The sequence below is a fragment of the Zingiber officinale genome, chromosome 2A (genome assembly GCF_018446385.1).
Source record: "Zingiber officinale cultivar Zhangliang chromosome 2A, Zo_v1.1, whole genome shotgun sequence".
Lineage (NCBI taxonomy): Eukaryota > Viridiplantae > Streptophyta > Magnoliopsida > Zingiberales > Zingiberaceae > Zingiber > Zingiber officinale.
This window is the reverse complement of record NC_055988.1, coordinates 171,270,895-171,291,366: the sequence shown is the minus strand read 5'-3', so window position 1 is coordinate 171,291,366 and position 20,472 is coordinate 171,270,895. Positions and strand designations below refer to the sequence as shown.

Genomic DNA, 20,472 nt, shown 5'->3' with positions numbered 1-20,472 from the left:
TGATATGATCATGCGTTTGATGTGTCATGTTGACTAAATCCCTTACTTTAAAACGTACACATTCCGTTAATATGATAAGAACCAGAGTTTAAGTTCTTGTTTGAGTTGTTACCAAAGTCATGTTCAAACTTAAATTAAATATGTTCAAACCATACATATAAATTATGTCTCTAAAATACATTCTTTCAATAAACATGTTCATATTAACATGTTCATCTCTTATATAATGCAAATAAAGATAGGAATATTAACATGTTCATATTATAGCTATTCTACATTACCAAAAAATAATAATTTTATATAAAATAAAATAAAGATCAAATTAAATAGATCTTGTGTTCGGAATTATATGAAATCCTTTTTAAACTTTTTTTTTCATAATATTGGTGGAGATGAATGAATCATATTAAATTGTGGGTAAAAACTAATACGTGTTAGATTTTTTACTATAATAAAAAAACAATAAATTTAGATGGTCGAACCATAAAATCGTATTTGAGCTAATTTAACATGTAATTAATGGCCTACAATCCATCCAAGGAAGTTGGCGGAGACAGTCTGATCCCGACTCCTTTGCTCGCCTGATGACGGACCATAGCAAGCGCCGGCGTGAGCAGGAAGGTATGCTAGAGGAGGACCGCCTCACTACCCTCCATGACGACCTCCTCATCTCCATCATCTCCTTCCTGCACATCAAGCAGTGTGTCGCCGTCTGCTCCATCTTCCACCGCCTCCTCCCCTCCACTGCCAAAAGCTCGAGTCGCTCGTCGTCGAGGTCGTCAACCATGTGAGCATAATCTGGACATGATTATTGGCTACGTGGTTTTTTTTCCTTTGCATTAGTGGTGATAAACTTTCCTAGCTTTAAGGGATAAAGTACTGGAATTAATCTTCCTAATTTTAAGGGATAATCATTTGAATTAGTCTTAGTCTTATGGTGTATATAAAGGGTCCTAGAGATGTGTATTAATTAAATTTATTTTTTCCATCTTCTAAGAAAGTATTCTATCAGTTGTCTTCTTTCTCGCTCTATTCCTTTTTTTTTTTTTTGCATATTAGTGTGTGCCTTGGATGTGCTATTCATCGATTCTAAGCCAACATCTGGTATCAGAGCCTTGGCAGTATAGAACACCCAAGAATCCACGATTCCACAAAAATGTCTGGCATCCCACAAGTTGTTGCGAAGGAGAATGACGGAGTGCCATTTCCCTATCCAATGCTAAGCCCTCACAATTATACTGTGTGGGCAATAAAGACAGAGGCGGTTCTTGATGCCCAGGGAGTCTGGGAGGCGGTGGAGCTAGTGGAAGGAGCCCAGGTGGATGCAAAGAAGGATAAAAGGCACGTGCATACATCTTGCAGTGTGTTCCTGAAGACATACTTCTCCAGATTGCAAAAAAGAAGATGACGAAGGAAGTCTGGGACAGCCTCAAGACGAGGTACCTTGGAAGTGATCGAGTGAAGAAAGCACGCGTACACACGTTGAAGAGCGAGTTTGACGCCCTCCGGATGAAGGAGTCTGACACGATTGATGAGTTTACTGGCAAACTCAGTGTTATGAGCAGCAAGTTCTCCGCTCTTGGTGCCACGCTTGAAGATTCATCTTTGGTAAAGAAGTTACTCGATTCTGTCCCTGATAAGTTCTTCCCTATTGTTGTCGATATTGAGCAGTTTCACGACCTTGAGACGATACCATTTGAGGAGACTATTGGGCGACTAAAGGCGTACGAGGAACGAACATTACGATTACGCGGCAACACCAACGACACTGAAGGAGAGCTCCTACTTACTCATGTCGAATGGCAAATGCGACAGAAGGGGAGCAACGTGGACACTTCGTCAGGAGGAAAGGGGTGTGGGTCCAGCAGCCCTAGTCGTGGCAAATGGCGTGGACGTGGGCGAGGGCGCGGTCATGGTCGTGGTACGCAACACCAAGACAGTGCAGGAGGGACTAGCGGCAACAACAGTGGCACTCGAGACAAGAGACATATAAAGTGTTTCAATTGCGAGAAAATGGGGCATTATGCGTCTGAATGCTACAACAAGCGGCGTGATGATGAGGCTCACCTCACTTGTGCGTGCCACCAATGAAGAGCCTGCACTGATGATGACCGTGTCCCACGAGGAGTCTGACACTAGGCGTAAGCGGCAGGATACCATTCTGCTCAGTGAAGATAGGTTGCTACCGGAGATGTACCGCGGCGTTAAGAAAGGAGATGAAGACGTCTGGTACCTTGACAACGGTGCCAGCAACCACATGACTGGCCATCGCGAGAAGTTTCAAGAACTAGATGAAATCATCACCGGGAGGGTGAGGTTTGGCGATGGATCAACCATTGACATCATGGGCAAGGGGACGGTTGTGTTCGAATGCAAGAACAGCGATCGGAAGGCTCTCCACGAGGTATACTACATTCCGAAACTTTGTAGTAATATCATAAGTCTCGGTCAATTGACAGAAATTGGGAATGAGGTGCACATGGAAAGAGATACCATGAAGGTGATTGATAGGAGCGGGAAGCTCTTGATGCTGGTAAAGCGAACACAAAATCGCTTGTACAAGATAACCTTGAAGACATTCAAGCAAGTCTGTCTCCTAGCAAGCCTAGAAGACCCAACCTGGTTATGACATACAAGGCTCAGACATGTCAATTTCAATGACTTGAAGCTGTTAGGGGAGAAGAAATTGGCGGTTGATGTGCCTCTATTGCCCCAGCCGAACAAGCTTTGCGAGGTGTGTGTGATCGCCAAACATGCAAGGTCGCCATTCCCGTGCCAAGCAAACTTTAGAGCGGACAAACCGTTGGAACTTATCCATGCTGATATTTGTGGGCCAATCTCACCATGTACACTAGCCGGTAACAAGTATTTCCATCTGATTGTTGATGATTTTACAAGGTGGATGCGGGTGTTTATATTGGCAGCAAAGAATGATGCATTCCGAGCATTCAAGAAGTTCAAATTATTGACGAAGACCAAGACTGAATGCAAGATCAAAACACTCCAGACAGACCGGGGCGGCGAGTTTCTATCCACGGAGTTCACTCAGTTCTGTGAAAATGAAGGAATCGAGCGACATCTCACGACTCCCTACACACCCCAACAAAATGGTGTTGCGGAGCGTCGTAATCGCACCGTGATGGCCATGGCAAGATCTCTCGTCAAGGGTACACATATGCGGGCAAGGTTCTGGGGAGAGGCGGTTAGGCATGCTGTCTATCTGTTTAACCGTCTCCCAACTAAGGCGCTAGGAGAGTGCACACCATTTGAAGCTTGGATGGGGAGAAAGTCACATCTCACCCACTTGAGAGTGTTCGGTTGTATTGCATATGTGAAAAATACAACCCCTCACCTCAAGAAACTTGACGACAAAAGCTCACCCATGGTATACTTGGGTGTCGAGGAAGGCTGCAAAGCTCATCATCTATTTGATCCAAGACATGGCAAGCTACAAGTAAATAGAGATGTGATGTTTTGAGAAAATTGTGAATGGACCTGGAATGCAGGTGCCAACAATGAAGAAAAGGTACGAGAGTTTATGGTGATGGATGCATTCGGCACCGACGACGTGATTGTTGCAGCAGACATTGAGGCCGCAACGGAAGATGTCACAACACTGGCAGTAGCCGTGGCAAGAGCATCAAGTCCATCTACACCATCATCGAACACCAATACAACTTCCTCGGCTTCGATAACAAACTCACCCGAGTCTTATGAAGGACTGGTCCGTTTTAGATCCATTGCTGATATCTATGCCAACACTGAGGAAGTGGTTGGTATTAATGAAGAAGAGGGTGAGGTGATGATGGTGATATCTGAAGAGCCGACATATTATCAAGAAGCTGCAACCGAGGCTTGCTGGTACGAAGTAATGGAGAAAGAGCTGAAATCTATTGAGATGAACAATACCTGGAACCTAACTGAGCTCCCATTATGCCACAAGCCTATTGGCCTAAAGTGGGTGTTCAAATTGAAGAAAGATTTAGATGGGAAAGTCGTTAAGCACAAAGCAAGATTAGTGGCTAAAGATTATGTACAAAGACAAGACATTGACTTTGAAGAAGTGTTTGCGCCTGTCGCTAGACTTGACACTATTCGAGTCATTCTTGTGCTTGCGGCAAATCAAAGCTGGGAGGTACACCATCTAGATGTGAAGTCAGCATTTCTTAACGGAGAGTTAGAAGAAGAAATATATGTCACTCAACCAGAAGGGTTTGAAGTACAAAATCAGAAACATAAGGTATATAGGTTGTCCAAGGCCCTCTATGGACTACGGCAAGCTCCACGTGCTTGGAACATGCGTTTGAACAGGAGTCTGGAAGAGCTTGGCTTCAAAAAATGTACTCAAGAGCATGTAGTATATACAAGAGGTGAAGGAGAAGCAAGGATACTTGTTGGAGTATATGTCGACGATCTCATCGTGACAGGAAGTAGCATAGAAAAAATCAACAACTTCAAATAACAAATGATGACAGAATTTGAGATGAGTGATTTGTGTCTTCTCTCCTACTACTTAGGGATTGAAGTGGAGCAACAGAAGAGCCGAATTTTACTTAGGCAATCAGCTTATGACAAGAAAATTCTATCTCAGTTCAAGATGACAGACTGCATATCCACAAAGCATCCAATGGAATCCAAGACACAGCTGCATAAAGACTTGGAAGGGACTCAAGTTGACGGCACAGAGTATCGACGCATCATTGGTTGTTTGAGATATTTGTTACACACACGGCCAGACCTGTCATATTCTGTCGGACTGGCGAGCAGATACATGGAGAGGCCTACAATCATGCATCACAAGGTAGTCAAACAAATTCTCAGGTATTTGAAAGGTACAATCTATTTTGGACTTGCTTACATAAAGGGACCCCAAGAAATTGGTGTATTCGGCTACTCGGACAATGACTTAGCCAGCGATCTCGATGGAAGGAAAAGCACAAGTGGAATGACTTTCTATTTTAATGAAAGTTTGGTGTCCTGGAACTCACAGAAGCAGAAGACAGTGACGCTTTCATCTTGTGAGACAGAGTTCATGGCAGCCACAACTGCTGCCTGCCATGCTTTGTGGTTAAGGAGCCTTGCCAGCGAATTAACCGGTGTAGAGCCAAAGCCGGTAACTTTATTTGTTGACAACAAATCTGCCATAACCCTCATGAAGAATCCGGTATTCCATGGTCGAAGCAAGCATATAGATACAAGGTTTCATTTTATCAGAGAATGCGTTGAGAAGGGAAGAATTGTGGTTGAGTTCGTTAATACCGGAGAACAGTGAGCTGATGCATTAACTAAAGCATTGCCAGAAGTGAAATTAGCTGCCAAACGACAATTACTCGGCGTCCGTGACTTAGAACCATGTCAGGATTAGGAGGGGTAATGTGAGCATAATCCGGACATGATTATTGGCTACGTGGTTTTTTTTTTTCCTTGCATTAGTGGTGATAAACTTTCCTAGCTTTAAGGGATAAAGTACTGGAATTAGTTTTCCTAATTTTACGGGATAATTCATTGGAATTAGTCTTAGTCGTATGATGTATATAAAGGGTCCTAAAGATGTGTATTAATTAAATTCATTTTTTTCCATCTTCTAAGAAGTATTCTATCAGTTGTCTTCTTCCTCGCTCTATTCTTTTTTTTTTTTACATATTAGTGTGTGCCTTGGGTGTGTTGTTCATCGATTCTAAGCCAACAAACCACATGTGCATTGAAGCGCCCAAGATCCAGAACGCGTCATTCCTTCTCGCCCTCCATCCGCCTCCAGATCCTCTAGCTGCATTTATGAATTTTCTCGGAGCTGCTTTTCCAAAGGAAAACGCTTGGCTCATGCTAAATTCTAGCAAAATCCCAAACGTGAGAGAAGAAGATCCATAAAGCGGATTGACCTTCTTAAATTTCATGCATATTCTCTTTGATCGATACATAACAAAATTTGCTTTGATTGGCAACGATTAGTTGGAGAAGATGACAACGATGAATTAATTTATCCGGACTACAAAGGGGGCTCCGTGATCTTCAACCTCGACTTCAATCTGAAAAATCGATCTTCAACTATGATATTGACTCAGTTCCTCAGGAAGTGCAATGACTGCAATACCAGGTTTGATATACTTGCAGATTCTACGCATATAAAGAGCACCAATGAAGACGATCGCTTGCTCCATGACTCTAAAGAAGTAGAACTAATTGATTTACAAATGAAAATCCCTAACAAGACATTTGAAGGGTTTCTCTTAAATCAGAAGGAGATGGCAGAGGAATTAAAGCAGATGGGATTGCAAATGCTGAGAAGTCGCACCAGTACAGATCAGTTTGCCAAGGACGTAATAGAAGAGGTGAGGTGTGAGTTCACTTCGTGTGATAACATTACAATCTCATCTTTTTCTATATTTTTTCAAATTTTAGATTTTTATTAAATAAAATTTTATTATTTATGAAATTATTAAGTTAATTTACCGATAATAATATTTAATTCGTAGACATTGAAAATTTGGAGGTCATAGCGAAAGGTCTTGTCGTTGACGTCGGTATTAGAGAGTGTGCTGCCAATGGTGAGATAGAGGTAGTTGGTCCACAAGCGCAGTGCTAGGCCATGTTCGAGCGTCTCATGCAAGACCTCAATCCACAGTTGCTTGCTTCCGGTGTCAACGTAAGCATATGTCGATGTGGAGGACACGTTGATCCAATCATGGCAGCCACGACCGAGGGCAGTCATGTTGATGACTACGCCTCCGGAGGCGAGAGCCTGGGCCATAAGTGGTGACCACGAAAGGGCATGCAGATGAGTAAGCGAGGCAAAAGAGGGTGGTGATATATGAGAAAACAAAGCCACATATGCTTCTTATAATTTTCCCCCTTGACTTGGTGTTTATTTGCCTGGTTGGGAAATCCATCGATCAGTCTTGCTTTATTTTTTTTACTCCGTGACTTTGTACTAGGCATGGAGCCACTCAGGATTGATATATATTCCAAAATAGCCCTGAATCCGGCCAGGGCAGGATGTGGTACATTTCTTAAGTAACTAGGGTTCAATTCTCAGATATACTTATAGCGATTGAACTAGTGGTGAAACTAGGCCGCCAAGTCAGAAGTCACTGTGGTTTCTGGATTTATTTGGTAAGCGGAATGTGGTTAAAAAATAATAGATATGTAATTAAGTGAATATTATTACAATTAATAGTCAATATTGAAGAGTTAGTGGGTTATATACTAGTTTACAAATTGGTTATTTGTTTATCAAGGAAATGCATTGAGAATTTTTTTATCCTCGTCTTTTGTGTAAAACTCTTTGATTTTTAATAGTAACATGGTAGCTAAGTTTCAAGAAGAATGATGACTTCCAAAAGTTTTGTACACCTAGTAGTCATTTCTTGATTCTATAGTCACATGACCATGAGATTTTAGAGAATTATTAAGGTCCAAACAATACTAATTTATTGATATTTTCATTATTATTTTTTAACTACCCTTTTAAATCATACTTTAAAATAATTTATTGACCATCTAAGGGTCAAATCATATAATAATTTTATTACATGAATAATATAATAAAATATATATAATTTGGATGGATTGATTTTTATAGATCAGTATCCAACCATATAGAATAATAAGTTTTCTAATTAATTAATTATGTCTGTCGAATTTGACACGATATTGATGTGATATGTCAAGGTATGAGTGGACGTAATCGGATACACTTATGTGTATGTTAGTGGGTCCATCATATTTTTCCATCCTATGTTTTAGGACCAATATCAAACAAAAATTTTACTTAATATAATGAGTTTAATTATATAGGTCCAATTTATCACGGCTAGTATTTATAGATATGAGATGAGAGATATATGTGTAGATTGTGATCATGATCTCTGAAAAGTTATGGACCATTCAACCATTTCAAACATTAATCATATAACAACCTCTAATTATAGTGTCAGCCATTGATGTCAATCTTTTGATCGTTACTGATCAGAAATGATGATCGGTCGTAGTAGGGATTGTAGACTACATCTACATGCTGTCAATAACCCATAGTTGATAGTGCCTCTATCTAAAGAAGACCAAGAGAGAGCCCAAGAACTGAGCTTGAACAAGAAAGGGTGAATTCAAAGAAGAAAACGTGGAGAGCTCAAGAAACTGAGTTCGGAAGAAAGAGCTCGAATAATTGAGCTTAGCTAATATATGCGACATCAACCTTAGATTGTATGGTCTATCTTTTCATCAACTGATGCGGGAGATTTCAGATGCTCGTAGCTAAGTACTTCTCGAATGTTGATGGTCAAGCACTGATTGTTCTTTCCGTATCAAGTTAAATGATATTTTATTCAAGAATAACACATAATCAGAGGGTACCGGTCTATCATGATAAGATTCCTCCGATACGTAAGTGAAATTTTAAAAATTAGGAAATAATTAAACAAAAGAGATGCTATCTGAGACAAGCGCCGGCGTGAACAGGATGTCACGCCGGAGGACCGTCTCACTTCTCTCCACGACGACCTCCTTATCTCCAACCTCTCCTTCCTCCCCATCAAGCAGCGTGTCGCCCTCTCCGTTGTCTGCGCCCGCTTCCGCCGCCGCCTCCTCCCCTCCGTCCCCCGACTCGACGCCTTCCGCCTTGACGTCAACATCCATAAAGATCTCACCTTCCCCGGTGCTCTGATTCGCCAATGCCACCTCGTCTTCCACGACGTCGCCGATTTAGCCGAACCCCTCGAACAGCTGCTCGCCGACGGCCTCGACGAAGCTGACGTGCAAGACCTCACCCTCGAAATCTCTGGCAAGGGATGGTTGTATCTCAGCGGCAGGGAAAACTGCAGCTTCTTGGATATCAAGTCGCTGAGGAGTCTCTTCTTGAACAGAATCTTCATAGTGTCGAGATACTCCGATCGTCGTCCCCTCTTGCCCTTGGGCTGCGCCTTCCTCACCTTCCTTAAAATGAAATTCAGCGCCCTTTCCTCGCGACACTGCATCTCGTCCGTTGCTATGTGCTCGAGCACGGGCACGGCATGAACAAATTAAGCTTCCACTCCGCCTCCATCAAGCATTTAATCCTGCTCCGGATCCGAATGCTTCCCTCCATCTTCACCATCGACATCTTCAAGACCTTCCCCGGTGCCGGAATCCTTCAAATCTCCTCTTTGACATCTTCATTTGTAAGTTAATCAGCTCCAATCCTATCGAGCCATGGAGCAAGTGTTGGTCGTCGTCCTTTGTTGTTTCAGTGCTGCTGCATACGTGTAGGATCTACATGTATATCAAACTCGGTATTGCAGTCATTGCACTTCTTCAGGAACTCGGCCAATATTGTAGACAACGTCTGATCTTTCAAATTGAAGTCGTGCTTGAAGATCGATTTAATCCGATCAATTCTGTTTCTCTCCGCTAAGAAGATCTGTCAATTAAATCAAATTTTGTTAAGCATATATAGATGTATATATATATCAATCAAGGAGAGTATACATGAAAATTTCGAGGTTTGCCTAGACTTCAGCCAGAGCACAAAATCTCGACTTGGGGGATTCTATGCGAATCGTGGTGACGACGTCCATGATGAGCAACTCGAGCTGTGGGGCGCGGACATCAAAGGACGACGACCAACACTTGCTCCATGACTCGACTGGATTGGAGCTGATTAACTTACAAATGAAGATGTCAAAGAGGAGATTTGAAGGGTTCCGGCACCGGGGAAGGTCTTGAAGTTGTCGATGGTGAAGATGGAGGGTCGAAGCATGCGGATCCGGAGCAGAATTAAATGCTTGATGGAGGCGGAGTGGAAGCTTAGCTTGTTCATGCCGTGCTCGTGCTCGACTACATAGCAACGGACGAGATGCAGTGTCGCGAGGAAAGGGAAGGAGGCGAGGAGGTTGCACAGGAAATCATAACGGAGCTGAATTTCATTTTAAGGAAGGTGAAGAAGGCGCAACCTAAGGGCAGGAGGGGACGGCGATCGGAGTATCTCGACACCATGAAGATTTTGTTCAAGAAGAGATTCCTCAGCGACTTGGTGTCCAAGAAGCTGCAGTTTTCCCTGCCGCTGAGATACAACCATCCCTTGCTGGAGGTTTCGAGGGTGAGGTCGTGCACGCCTGCTTCGACGGGGCCGTTGGCGAGCAGCTGTTCGAGGGGTTCGAGTAAATCGGCGACGTCGTGGAAGACGAGGTGGCATATTGGCGAATTAGAGCATGGAAGAAGGTGAGATCTTTGTGGATGTCGACGTCGAGGCGGAAGGCGTCGAGTCGGGGGATGGAGGGGAGGAGGCGGCGGAAGCGGGCGCAGAGAGCGGAGAGGGCGACGCAGTGCTTGATGGGGAGGAAGGAGAGGATGAAGATAAGTAGGTCATCGTGGAGAGAATTGAGACGGTCCTCCGGCGAGGAAAGGTGTCTTGATCAGATTGTCTCTGCCGCCGGAGGTTCCCTGAAGCGGACGCGATATATATAAACGTCAATTGACTAACAATTATAGTAAAAAATTATTTACTACTTTTTTTTATCCATATTAATCTTATTTCTAATGTTGGAGTAAACAGATAATATAATTCCTTAAATAACCCAACAAATACATTATAGAAAAAATACGGTATTAAATATTTTGAAATAGGAATTAAGAATAGATCTTTTGCGAAGATTTTGTTATTAGATTTATCTCATTGTTGTTTTATTTAATTTTTTATATATAAACGTCTATTATCTAACAATTATAGTAAAAAATTATTTACTACTTTTTTTTATCCATATTAGTCTTATTTCTAATGTTGGAGTAAACAGATAATATAATTCCTTAAATAACCCAACAAATATATTATAGAAAAATACGGTATTAAATATTTTGAAACAGGAATTAAGAATAGATCTCATGAGAAGATTTTGTTATTAGATTTATCTCATTGTTGTTTTATTTAATTTTTTATATATAAACGTCTATTGTCTAACAATTATAGTAAAAAATTATTTACTATTTTTTTTTATCAATATTAGTCTTATTTCTAATGTTGGAGTAACCAGATAATATAATTCCTTAAAAAACCCAACAAATATATTTTAGAAAAAATACGGAATTAAATATTTTGAAATAGTAATTAAGAATAGATCTTATGAGAAGATTTTGTTTTTAGATTTATCTCATTGTTGTTTTATTTATTCTTTTATATCAATTATTAACTTACAATTATTGTAAAAAAAATCTGACACTTATTAATTATTCAGCCATAAATAAATAATTATGAACATTAGCAAATGAATTAGGACAAAGCCAAATGACACTCGGCTTTAAAGATCAGTGTTCGGAAACCCTCACATGATCAAACGAGAAGTAGGAATTTTGGGGGAGGAAACGTAGCTTCGGAAATAGACCAGATGTAATAAGCAGCTAATAAATACTTGCGACGCTTTACCAAAGGCGAGGATCGTAGCAGTATATTTTTGTAGTGGTGGTAACCTTTTTCTTCGCACTGTATTGTCGCTATATTGAAAAAATGTTGAATGATTCTCCATTACATTCATTATGCGAAGGAATAACTTTCTTCTCATTCATAATCATCTTCGAAATATTTTTTTGTGATACACCGAGTTTATAGAGAAATAATCATTGATGAGTCTCTCATGCCCGACTTCACGATTTCTTTGGACGGACCTTCTTCTTCTACATGTGTCCCTCCTCTAATATGTTTCCTTAAGTTGTTGGTGTTATTGAAAAACCAATAACATCAGTTCTTCACCCGGATCATAAGCTTGCTCATCAATTTCAACATAGATTTCATCTTCGCTTGTCGAGCTCGAACTTGAGCTAGAGCTGGCTGTAGAATGAGACATGTTTGGAGGAAACATGTTTTAGTATATGTGTTTGAGAAATATTATGATAGTCGAATGAAAATCTCATAACACAATGTGTCTATATATATTGTTTTTCTCATGCAACGACTATTTGCAACAACTAGTTGTAACAGCTAATTTGCAACGGTTAGTTTACAATGGCTAGTTTGTAACGCCTAGTTTGCAACAGCTAGTTTCCAACAACTAGTTACAATAGCTAGTTTCCAACGGCTAGTTTGCAATGACTATTTTGTAAAATTATAATAATTGAAAATCACATTAATCGAAATGAGAAATACAATAATTAAAAATGACAATAATTCAAAAATATAATAATTAAAAATTACTGTTCCTATCGGGAAGTTGAGAAGACGAACCTGTCTGTGTGATGTGTCTGGAATGTTGACCGCATCTCAATGACCTGGATGGTGGGTTGTCTTCTGTGTTGACAAAGTCGTCCGAAATCCTCTGGTCAACAGTATCTGTATCTAGCGACCGGGTTGCCCCGGTCCCTGGTACCCCGATGCTCGAGGCGGGTCCCACAAATGTATAAGCAATCAAATAATAGCAGAACAATGAAGTAAATATAGGACAAGTACGATGATGTACCCTGGCCCCTCGGATGGGTCGGTGAGCTGATCACGATGCTGAGTGAGTCGTCGCGACCTTGACAAGTAGATGGGTGTGGGCCAGCTGAGGAGCCAGACCTAAAAGCGTAGACATGAAATCCACTACAGCAAGGATCCAAGAAGACAACACGCAAGCCGGATATGATAGCGGCTCGCAGGTCGGCACACGACACACAGGCCGGATAATTCTAGTAATGCACAAGTATAATAACGATGCGAATAGTGAAGTATAATGGCTCGATGGCCGGAACCACATCAGTTCGCCGCCCGAAAACCCTCTCGACTCGAAGGTCGGCGTAGACAAATGGTACGAGCGACGTCGGCTGCTGGAGGCGGCACCCGCTGCTGGATAATACTAGTAATGCAGAAGCATAAAAACGATGCGAATAGTGAAAAACAACGGCTTGATGGTCGGAACCACACCAGCTCGTCGGCAGAAAACCCTCTCGATTCGAAGGCCAGTGTAGACAATGGTATGAGTGACGCCGGCCGCTGGAGGCGACACCCGCTGCTGGAGGCGGCGGCGGTGACCACAGGAAGCGACGTCCGTTGGGACGACGACAGGGCCCGCTGGAGGAGGCGATGGAGCTTGGGGCGAAGGCGACGAGAAGGTCTGTCGACCTCCTCGCCATGAGAAAGAGAGTCGCGAAGGGCCAGCAGCTGGTCCGTGGGCGTGAGGAGAGGGAGATCTAAGAGGCGGTGTCGGGGTTCGAGAGAGGGAGCAGGGGGGAGCCCCAGTCGGCCGACGTGCGTGAAGGAGGGAGGCGGCGACTAATTTGTGACGGCGATGTGGCTGCTTGGCGACATTTGCGCCGAAAAGGCTGGAGGCGATGCTAACTGCGGAAAGAGACAAGGAGAGGGAGGATGTGGTGATTGGAGGAAGAGAAGGAAGGGAGCAGCGGGTGGCCGACATCGTCGCCCGTGAGGAGCATGAGAGGGAGGAAAACTGGCCCTTTGCTTGGCGGCGCCCGCGCAAGACCACCAACCAACCCCCCCTCTATGCGTGAACAGTGCTTCCCTTAAAAAACCCCTAACCTCAACACGCTAAAAGACTAAAATGCCCTCTCCCCCCTTACTAATTACAGTTGAGCCATTCCAATATATCCGCATAACAAGCCTCCCCTTCAAGTCTAGTCGAAGGAGGCGCAAGTCCGACTGACTAGATAGCCTGTCGCAAAGGCTGACTCGCTCTCGACGTCAAAGTCAAGTCACTGAACTCCTCGTATAATGGCATGCGGGCGGCCACTGTCGTAAGGGTGTCGCATGAGAGATGGTAGCGATGTCGAGCGAATGACAAAGCAACAAGTGAGGCAAGTGCTGACAGAACGACGCACGCTTGCAGAGTGGCGAGCAAAACGTGTGTCGTTCTACAAGCGCACGACCGCGGGGTGACGAGCAGACCGAGCGACCGAGTGATGCTGAGCGCACGACCGCGAAGATGCTAACCGAGGGATCAGGAGAATGTCGACCGAGCCACCAAAAAATACTTGACGGAAGTGTAAAGTGTGATCAGACAACCCGACAATGTCGACCAGGTGATCATAAAATGCTGACCAAGCGAGCGAGCGGGCGATGCCGAATGGGCGACCGAGAAAATGTCGACCAATAGATTGCAAAACGCTGACTGGACCATCTAGAGAACGTCGAGCGTTCGACCAAGTAGCTCAAGTGTTTGGCTGATCAGACGACTAAGCGATACCGGCTGGATGACTATGAGAGTGTTGAACAAGTGGCCTAGAGAATGTCGACCGAGTGATCATAAAATGATGATCGGATTGCCGTAAAATGCGACCGGGACACCTAAAAAGGTCAACTAGGTGACCGTAAAATACCAACCTGACGACCACCAGCATGTCGAGCAAAAAAATTGCGTGGCTAAGCGGACGATCTGCCATGGGATCGGGCTACTGCCAAAGTGTCGACCGAGCGACGAAAAAATAGGGTCGAGCTGCTGCCAGGCAAACTATCGGGCGAATGCCAAGTGAGCGCCTGGACAAATACCGAGCGAGAGACGAAGCAGCGCTGGGCAGGAGTGGAGCTCGAAAACCGAGCGGGAGCATAGCCCGTGAAATTAAATACGCACAGAGACGAAATTTGTGAGCCGAATGGGCACATAGCCTAGGAGATATTCTGGTCCGAAACCAATGGAGATACTCTTGTCCGCGACCGTCGAAGATAGCTCGGTCCTGAACGACGAGATGGATATTCTAATATGTTGGCCTATGCCCAGTGAAAATCGCTCAACCCTGAACACGGGAGGTAGGAGAACTCGCTAAGCAGGTCCCCGACTAGTGAAGATCGCTCGGCCGCGAACGGGAGAGATAGAACATCTAGTAAGTTGGTGCAAGACTAGCGACAACCGCTCGACCCCGAACGGGGGAGATGAAATATCCGATAAGCTGGTCCGAGACCAGTGGCGACCGCTTGACCCTGAACGGGGGAGATGAAATATCCAAGAAGCTGGTCTGAGACCGATGACGACTGCTCGACCCTGAATGGGGGAGATGAGATACGATGCGCTGATAAGCTGGTTTGAGACCAGTGATAATCACTCAACCCCGAACGGGGGAGATAAGAAGTACGATGCGCTGATAAGCTGGTCCACGACCAGTGATAATCACTGGACCCCAAACGAGGGAGATAGAATATCTAGCATGCTAGTTCGTGGCCAGTGAAGGTTGCTCAACCCCAAACGGGGGAGGTGAAATATCCGCTAAGCTGGTCCGTGACCAATGACGACCACTCGATCCCGAACAGGGGAGATAAGAAGTACGATGCGTTGATAAGCTGGTCCATGACCAGTGATAATCACTCGACCTCGAACGGGGGAGATAGAATATCTGGCATGCTGGTCCGTGACCAGTGAAGGCTGCTCGACCCCGAACGGGGGAGGTGAAATATCCGCTAAGCTGGTCCGTGACCAGTGACGACCACTTGACCCCGAACGGGAGAGATAAGATATCCGATAAGCTGATCCGAGACCAGTGACGACCGCTCAACCCCGAATGGGGGAGATAGGAGATCCGATGAGCTGGTCCGCGATCAGTGACGACCACTTGACCCCGAACGGGGGAGATAGAATATCTGGCATGCTGGTCCGTGACTAGTGAAGGCTCAACCCTGAACGGGGGAGGTGAAATATCCGCTAAGTTGGTCCGCGACCAGTGACGACCACTCGACCCCGGACGGGGGAGCTAAATGCTCTGATAAGTTGGACGGTGGAGACACGGGTTTAAGGTCGCCTTTCGACCGCTGGTGGAGACCTGGGTTTAACGTCGCCACTCAACGGTTTTCAAGGCAGGGTTTTTATAGTCGCTGCTTCGACTCTGGGGTTTAACATCGTCGCTCGACGGTCTTCAAGGTGGGGTTTTTATAGTCGCCGCTTCGACTCTGGGGTTTAAACGTCACCGCTCGACGGTCTTCAAGGCGGGATTTTTATAGTCGCCGCTTCGACTTTGGGGTTTAATGTCACCGCTTGACGGTCTTCAAGGCAGGGGTTTTATAGTCGCCGCTTCGACTCTGAGGTTTAACGTCGCCGCTCGATGCTTTTCCAATATAACTCAAACCTGGGCGATCGACACGGGAGTAGCTCGTGGCTCTAATAAAATATAAGTCCGCCCGATCAACACGGGGTTTTCGACAATGAGCCTGTGGCTGTAATATGATATAAACCCCGCCGATCGACACGGGGTCTTCGACAATGAGTCTGTGGCTCTGATATAATATAAACCCGGCCGATCGACATGGGGTCTTCGATAATGAGCCTGTGGATATGATATAATATAAACCCGGCCGATCGGCACGGGGTCTTCGATAGTGAGCCTGTGGCTATGATATAATATAAACCTGGTCGATCGGCATGGGGTCTTCGACAATGCGCCTGTGGCTCTAATATAATATATAATCCTAGCCGATCGGCTCGGGAGTCTTCGCAAATATAATCCCGGCCGATCAGCTCGGGAGTCTTCGAGATTGAGCCTATTGTTGGTGTAATATCCCTCAGGTCAAGGTTGACCTGTGTAACCAAGCTGAGTCTTGGTTTGGGTTTAGATGTTTGACAATAAGATATTGATTGAAGAAGAGTCAAGTAGGTCAAGGTTGACCGGATACTTGACTGGGAAGTCCTAACTGGGATGTTAGGCAAAATGAAAGACCTAGTAAGTGAAGCTAGGCAGTATGAAAGTCCTGGTGAGTGAAGCCAGGCAGAAGGAAAGTCCTGGTAAGTGAAGCCAGGCAGAAGAAAAGTCCTGGTGAGTGAAGCCAGGCAGAAGGAAGTCCTAGTGAGTGAAGCTAGGCAGAAGGAAAGTCCTGGTAAGTGAAGCCAGGCAGAAGAAAAGTCCTGGTGAGTGAAGCCAGGCAGAAGGAAGTCCTAGTGAGTGAAGCTAGGCAGATGGAAAATCCTGGTGAGTGAAGCCAGGCAGAAGGAAGTCCTAGTGAGTGAAGCTAGGCAGATGGAAATCCTGGTGAGTGAAGCCAGGTGAAAGTCCTAGTGAGTGAAGCTAGGCAGATGGAAAACCCTAGTGAGTGAAGCTAGGTGAAAGTCCTGGTGAGTGAAGCCAGGCAAGGGAAAATCCAGATGGATCAAGGATGATCGGACATCTGGTGCTGGGAAGTCCAAGTAGGTCAAAGGATTGACTGGATACTTGGCATGAAAGAAAAGTCCAAGTAGGTCAAAGGGATTGACCGGATACTTGGCACAGAGAAAAGTCCAAGTGGGTCAAAGGGATTGACCGGACACTTGGTAAGGGAGTCCTAGCAGGTCAAGGGAGTGACTAGATGCTAGGCATGACATACCAACAGGTCAAGGTTGACCGGATGTTGGTTTGGGAGGTTTGGGACTTGGTTTTGGACAAAAATCAAGTGCTGGATCGATCAGTGGATTGATCCGCCATTCCGAAATCAGAGACTCGGATCGATCCGTGGATCGATTCAGAGGTCCCAATCGATCGCGATCGATTGGGAGCTGCCACGCGCGATAAGCGCCGGATCGATCCGTGGATCGATCCGCAATTTTCGAGCGCAGAGGCGCTCTGGATCGATCCGTGATCGATCCAAAGCCTCCCGATCGATTGGGAATATTCGAATCGATCGGGATCCGACCGCTGGCGTCGATAAAGGCCGCAGACGCATTTCCTTCGGCATCTCTTCACGGTTTCATCTCAGATCTTCGCCAGCTCCTCCACAGCACTCTCAAAGCTCGTGATCGCCAGTTCTTGAAGGTTCTTGGAAGCTCTCCGAGTCAAGAGGCGGATCAAAGGCAAGAAAAGAAGCTAGGGTTAGGGTTTTCTGCATTCATTGTAAGCTTTGCGCTTGTATTTTGTTTCCCTTTCCTTCTTCTTGTACCGAGAGTCTTGTAGGGCTTCTCCGCCCTTGGTAGTTACCATAAAGGAGAGTTTTATTTAGTGGAGGGTGTGTGTGTTGGTGTGGATCCTTGGATTAGTCACCTCTTGTGAGGTGGATACCAAGTAAACCAACCGTGTTAGCGTTGTTGTATTTGTTTCTGTATTTTCCGCTGCATATTCTTGAAGAAACAAGCAACGCCGAGCAACGCCAAGCACCGAGCGAACGCGACGAGCTATTCACCCCCCCTCTAGCTACTTTTGGTCCTAACAAGTGGTATCAGAGCAAGGCCGCTCTTCACCGGAATCATCGCCGGAAGGGTCAAGCATAACAAGAAAATCTAGAGGGGTGAAGAAGTTGGAGCAAATTCTTCAAGTTCAAGATTTGATCAAGCTCAACTTCAAGATACAATTCCAAGATGGACTTAGATTTGACACAAGGGTGGCTCCACCATATTCATCTACAAGCTTCGATTCTTGGAAATCAAGAATAAAAAATTTTCTTATGATGGAGATAGAGCAATGGTTTGCTCTCATGGAAGGTTTTGAATCTCCCACAAATTCCAAGGGCAAAGTACTCAAAAGGAGCAAGTGGAGCAAAGACCAAATCCAAAGATGTGAGGCCAATGACAAAGTTACCAAGCTTTTGGTCAATTTATTGCCAAGCAACATCTTGGAACAAATTGGAGAGTTTGAAGATGCCAAGGAGCTTTGGAGCAAATTGGCAAGAATTCATGAGATCTCCTCCACTGTACCAAATCAAGGAGAATCCAAAGAGGGCGACTCATTGGATCAAGACCAAGAGGAGGACTCCGAGGTTGAGAGATGCTCAACCTCCGAAGAAGAAGTTCAAGAAGAAGCTTCATCTTCAAGGGAATGCAACGAAGGGAACAAGGAGGGAGCATACTCCTTGTTTCATATTCAAGATGATGAAGCCTCCACCTCTAGGATTGAGGGGGAGCAATCCTTGGTGACGCCGGATCAAGAAGAATGAGAAGCTTCTACATCCGGGTCGAGAGAAGAAGAGGAGGAAGAAGCCTCTACCTCCACAAGTCAAGAAAAATCAAATGGAGGAGAATCAAGGTCTGATCTAGAGGAAGCTTCTACCTCCGGATCCAAAGGGAAAGATGCCACCCCTACAAGCAAAGGTATAAATATTTCAATTAAAAATAAAAATCATATTATATGCTTTGAGTGTAGGGAACATGGGCACTACAAGAGCAAGCGCTCTAAATTGGCCAAGAAGAAGGGTCAAGTGGCACAAAAGGGCAAGGCGAAACCCAAGGAGACCATCCCCGGAACAAAGAAGAGCAAGGAGCACATTGTGTGCTTTTCTTGCAACCAAAAAGGGCATTACCGAAGTCAATGCCCCAAGGGGAAGAAGATGGTCAAGGCTCAAGGAGGCATTAGTCAAGGGGGAGCCTCCAAGGTAAAGAAGAAGGTAACATTTATTGAGCCTACCCCTTTACATTATGGTAAAAAGCATGATAGTTCTAACTTATATCATTTTAATGCTATTTACCATGAAAATAGAAAGCATGATAGCGTTAAAGAAAAACATATAGCTTTTCATGCTAAAACCACTACACCTAAGGCTAGGAATGTAGATAAAAGTCTAGGCAAGAACTCTAAGGATTTTAGATACAAGCCCAAGAACAAATATGCTCATGAATCAAATGAAAAATCTAAAACTAAGGACTTAGTGATAGAAAATCAAGTCTTGAGGTCAAGGCTTGATAAAATGGAAAGGACCCTAAAAAGGATGGAAAATATCCAAAAAGGGCAAAATGAGCATAGCCTAGGTCTAGGAGCACAAAGGTCATCTAATGGCCATAGAGGTTTGGGATACAAACCAAAGGCTAAGAAGGATGTGCCCTCTTACCATAGAGTTCCATATAGTTATAGAACAAACCCTAGGTCTAGTGGTCAAGCCAAGAATACTAGGGAAGTCATCCCTAAGAGTATTTTTGCAATAAATGTGACTAAGACTTCTAAGAAGTCTAAGAAAGTCACAAAGAAGGTTACAAGGGAAGCTATCCCTAGAGTTGACCTAGAAAATGTGACCAAGGCTTCTAAGAAGCCCAACAAGGTCACTAGGAAGGTATCTAGGGAAGTTATCCCTAGTGAGTACCTAGAGCATCCAAGGAGCACCAATAGGTGTTGGGTTCCTAGGAGCATCTTCTCTACCCCATAGATGGGTTAGAGAGTGTCAACTCCGATTAGAAGGGTAGTTAACCCAACTTTGAGGAAATTGACACTCAAGGAGCATTTTCAAGGTTTTAGTTAACTTTTAGAAATGAAATGGAATTATTGATTACTCCTTGAAAGAGTAAAATGTGCCTAATGGTGAAAAATTATTTTTATCTTAAAATGGCACAAATTGGGAAAACCTTGAGAAATACCAAGTTGGGATTTTGGTATGTTCTTAGGCAATTTAAGGCAATCCGGGCCTTAATTTAAAAGTGCTACTCTTGAGGAAAAATGGAATATGCCAACATTTGAGGACATGTTTATTTTCAATTGGCATACATTAAATCAAGGAAATTAGAAATGCCAATTTAGGCTTTGACATTCTCTTGTAGCACTTTAGGGCAATCTAGGTTTAAGGTGTAAGTTTAGCTAAGACTTTAAGGATACTTAGATAGGTAATCTAAGTATATTTTATTTATGCTAAACCTTGCCATGATTATTTGCCCA

The 20,472-nt window shown here is 44.2% G+C and overlaps 2 protein-coding genes across 2 annotated transcripts; both read left to right on the top strand.

Moving 5' to 3' along the window:
* The first annotated feature begins 1,156 nt into the window (after nucleotides 1-1,156).
* Nucleotides 1,157-2,091, top strand: LOC122044265. The gene is made up of 2 exons (XM_042604782.1): nucleotides 1,157-1,318; nucleotides 1,363-2,091. The coding sequence occupies exons 1-2, from the start codon at nucleotides 1,157-1,159 to the stop codon at nucleotides 2,089-2,091; spliced, it is 891 nt and encodes a 296-aa protein (XP_042460716.1).
* Nucleotides 2,092-2,107: 16 nt separating this feature from the next.
* Nucleotides 2,108-9,009, top strand: LOC122044264. Its single transcript, XM_042604781.1, has 7 exons — nucleotides 2,108-2,243; nucleotides 2,460-2,587; nucleotides 2,669-3,443; nucleotides 3,507-4,135; nucleotides 4,991-5,164; nucleotides 6,063-6,329; nucleotides 8,455-9,009. The coding sequence occupies exons 1-7, from the start codon at nucleotides 2,108-2,110 to the stop codon at nucleotides 9,007-9,009; spliced, it is 2,664 nt and encodes an 887-aa protein (XP_042460715.1).
* The last annotated feature ends 11,463 nt before the right edge of the window (nucleotides 9,010-20,472 follow it).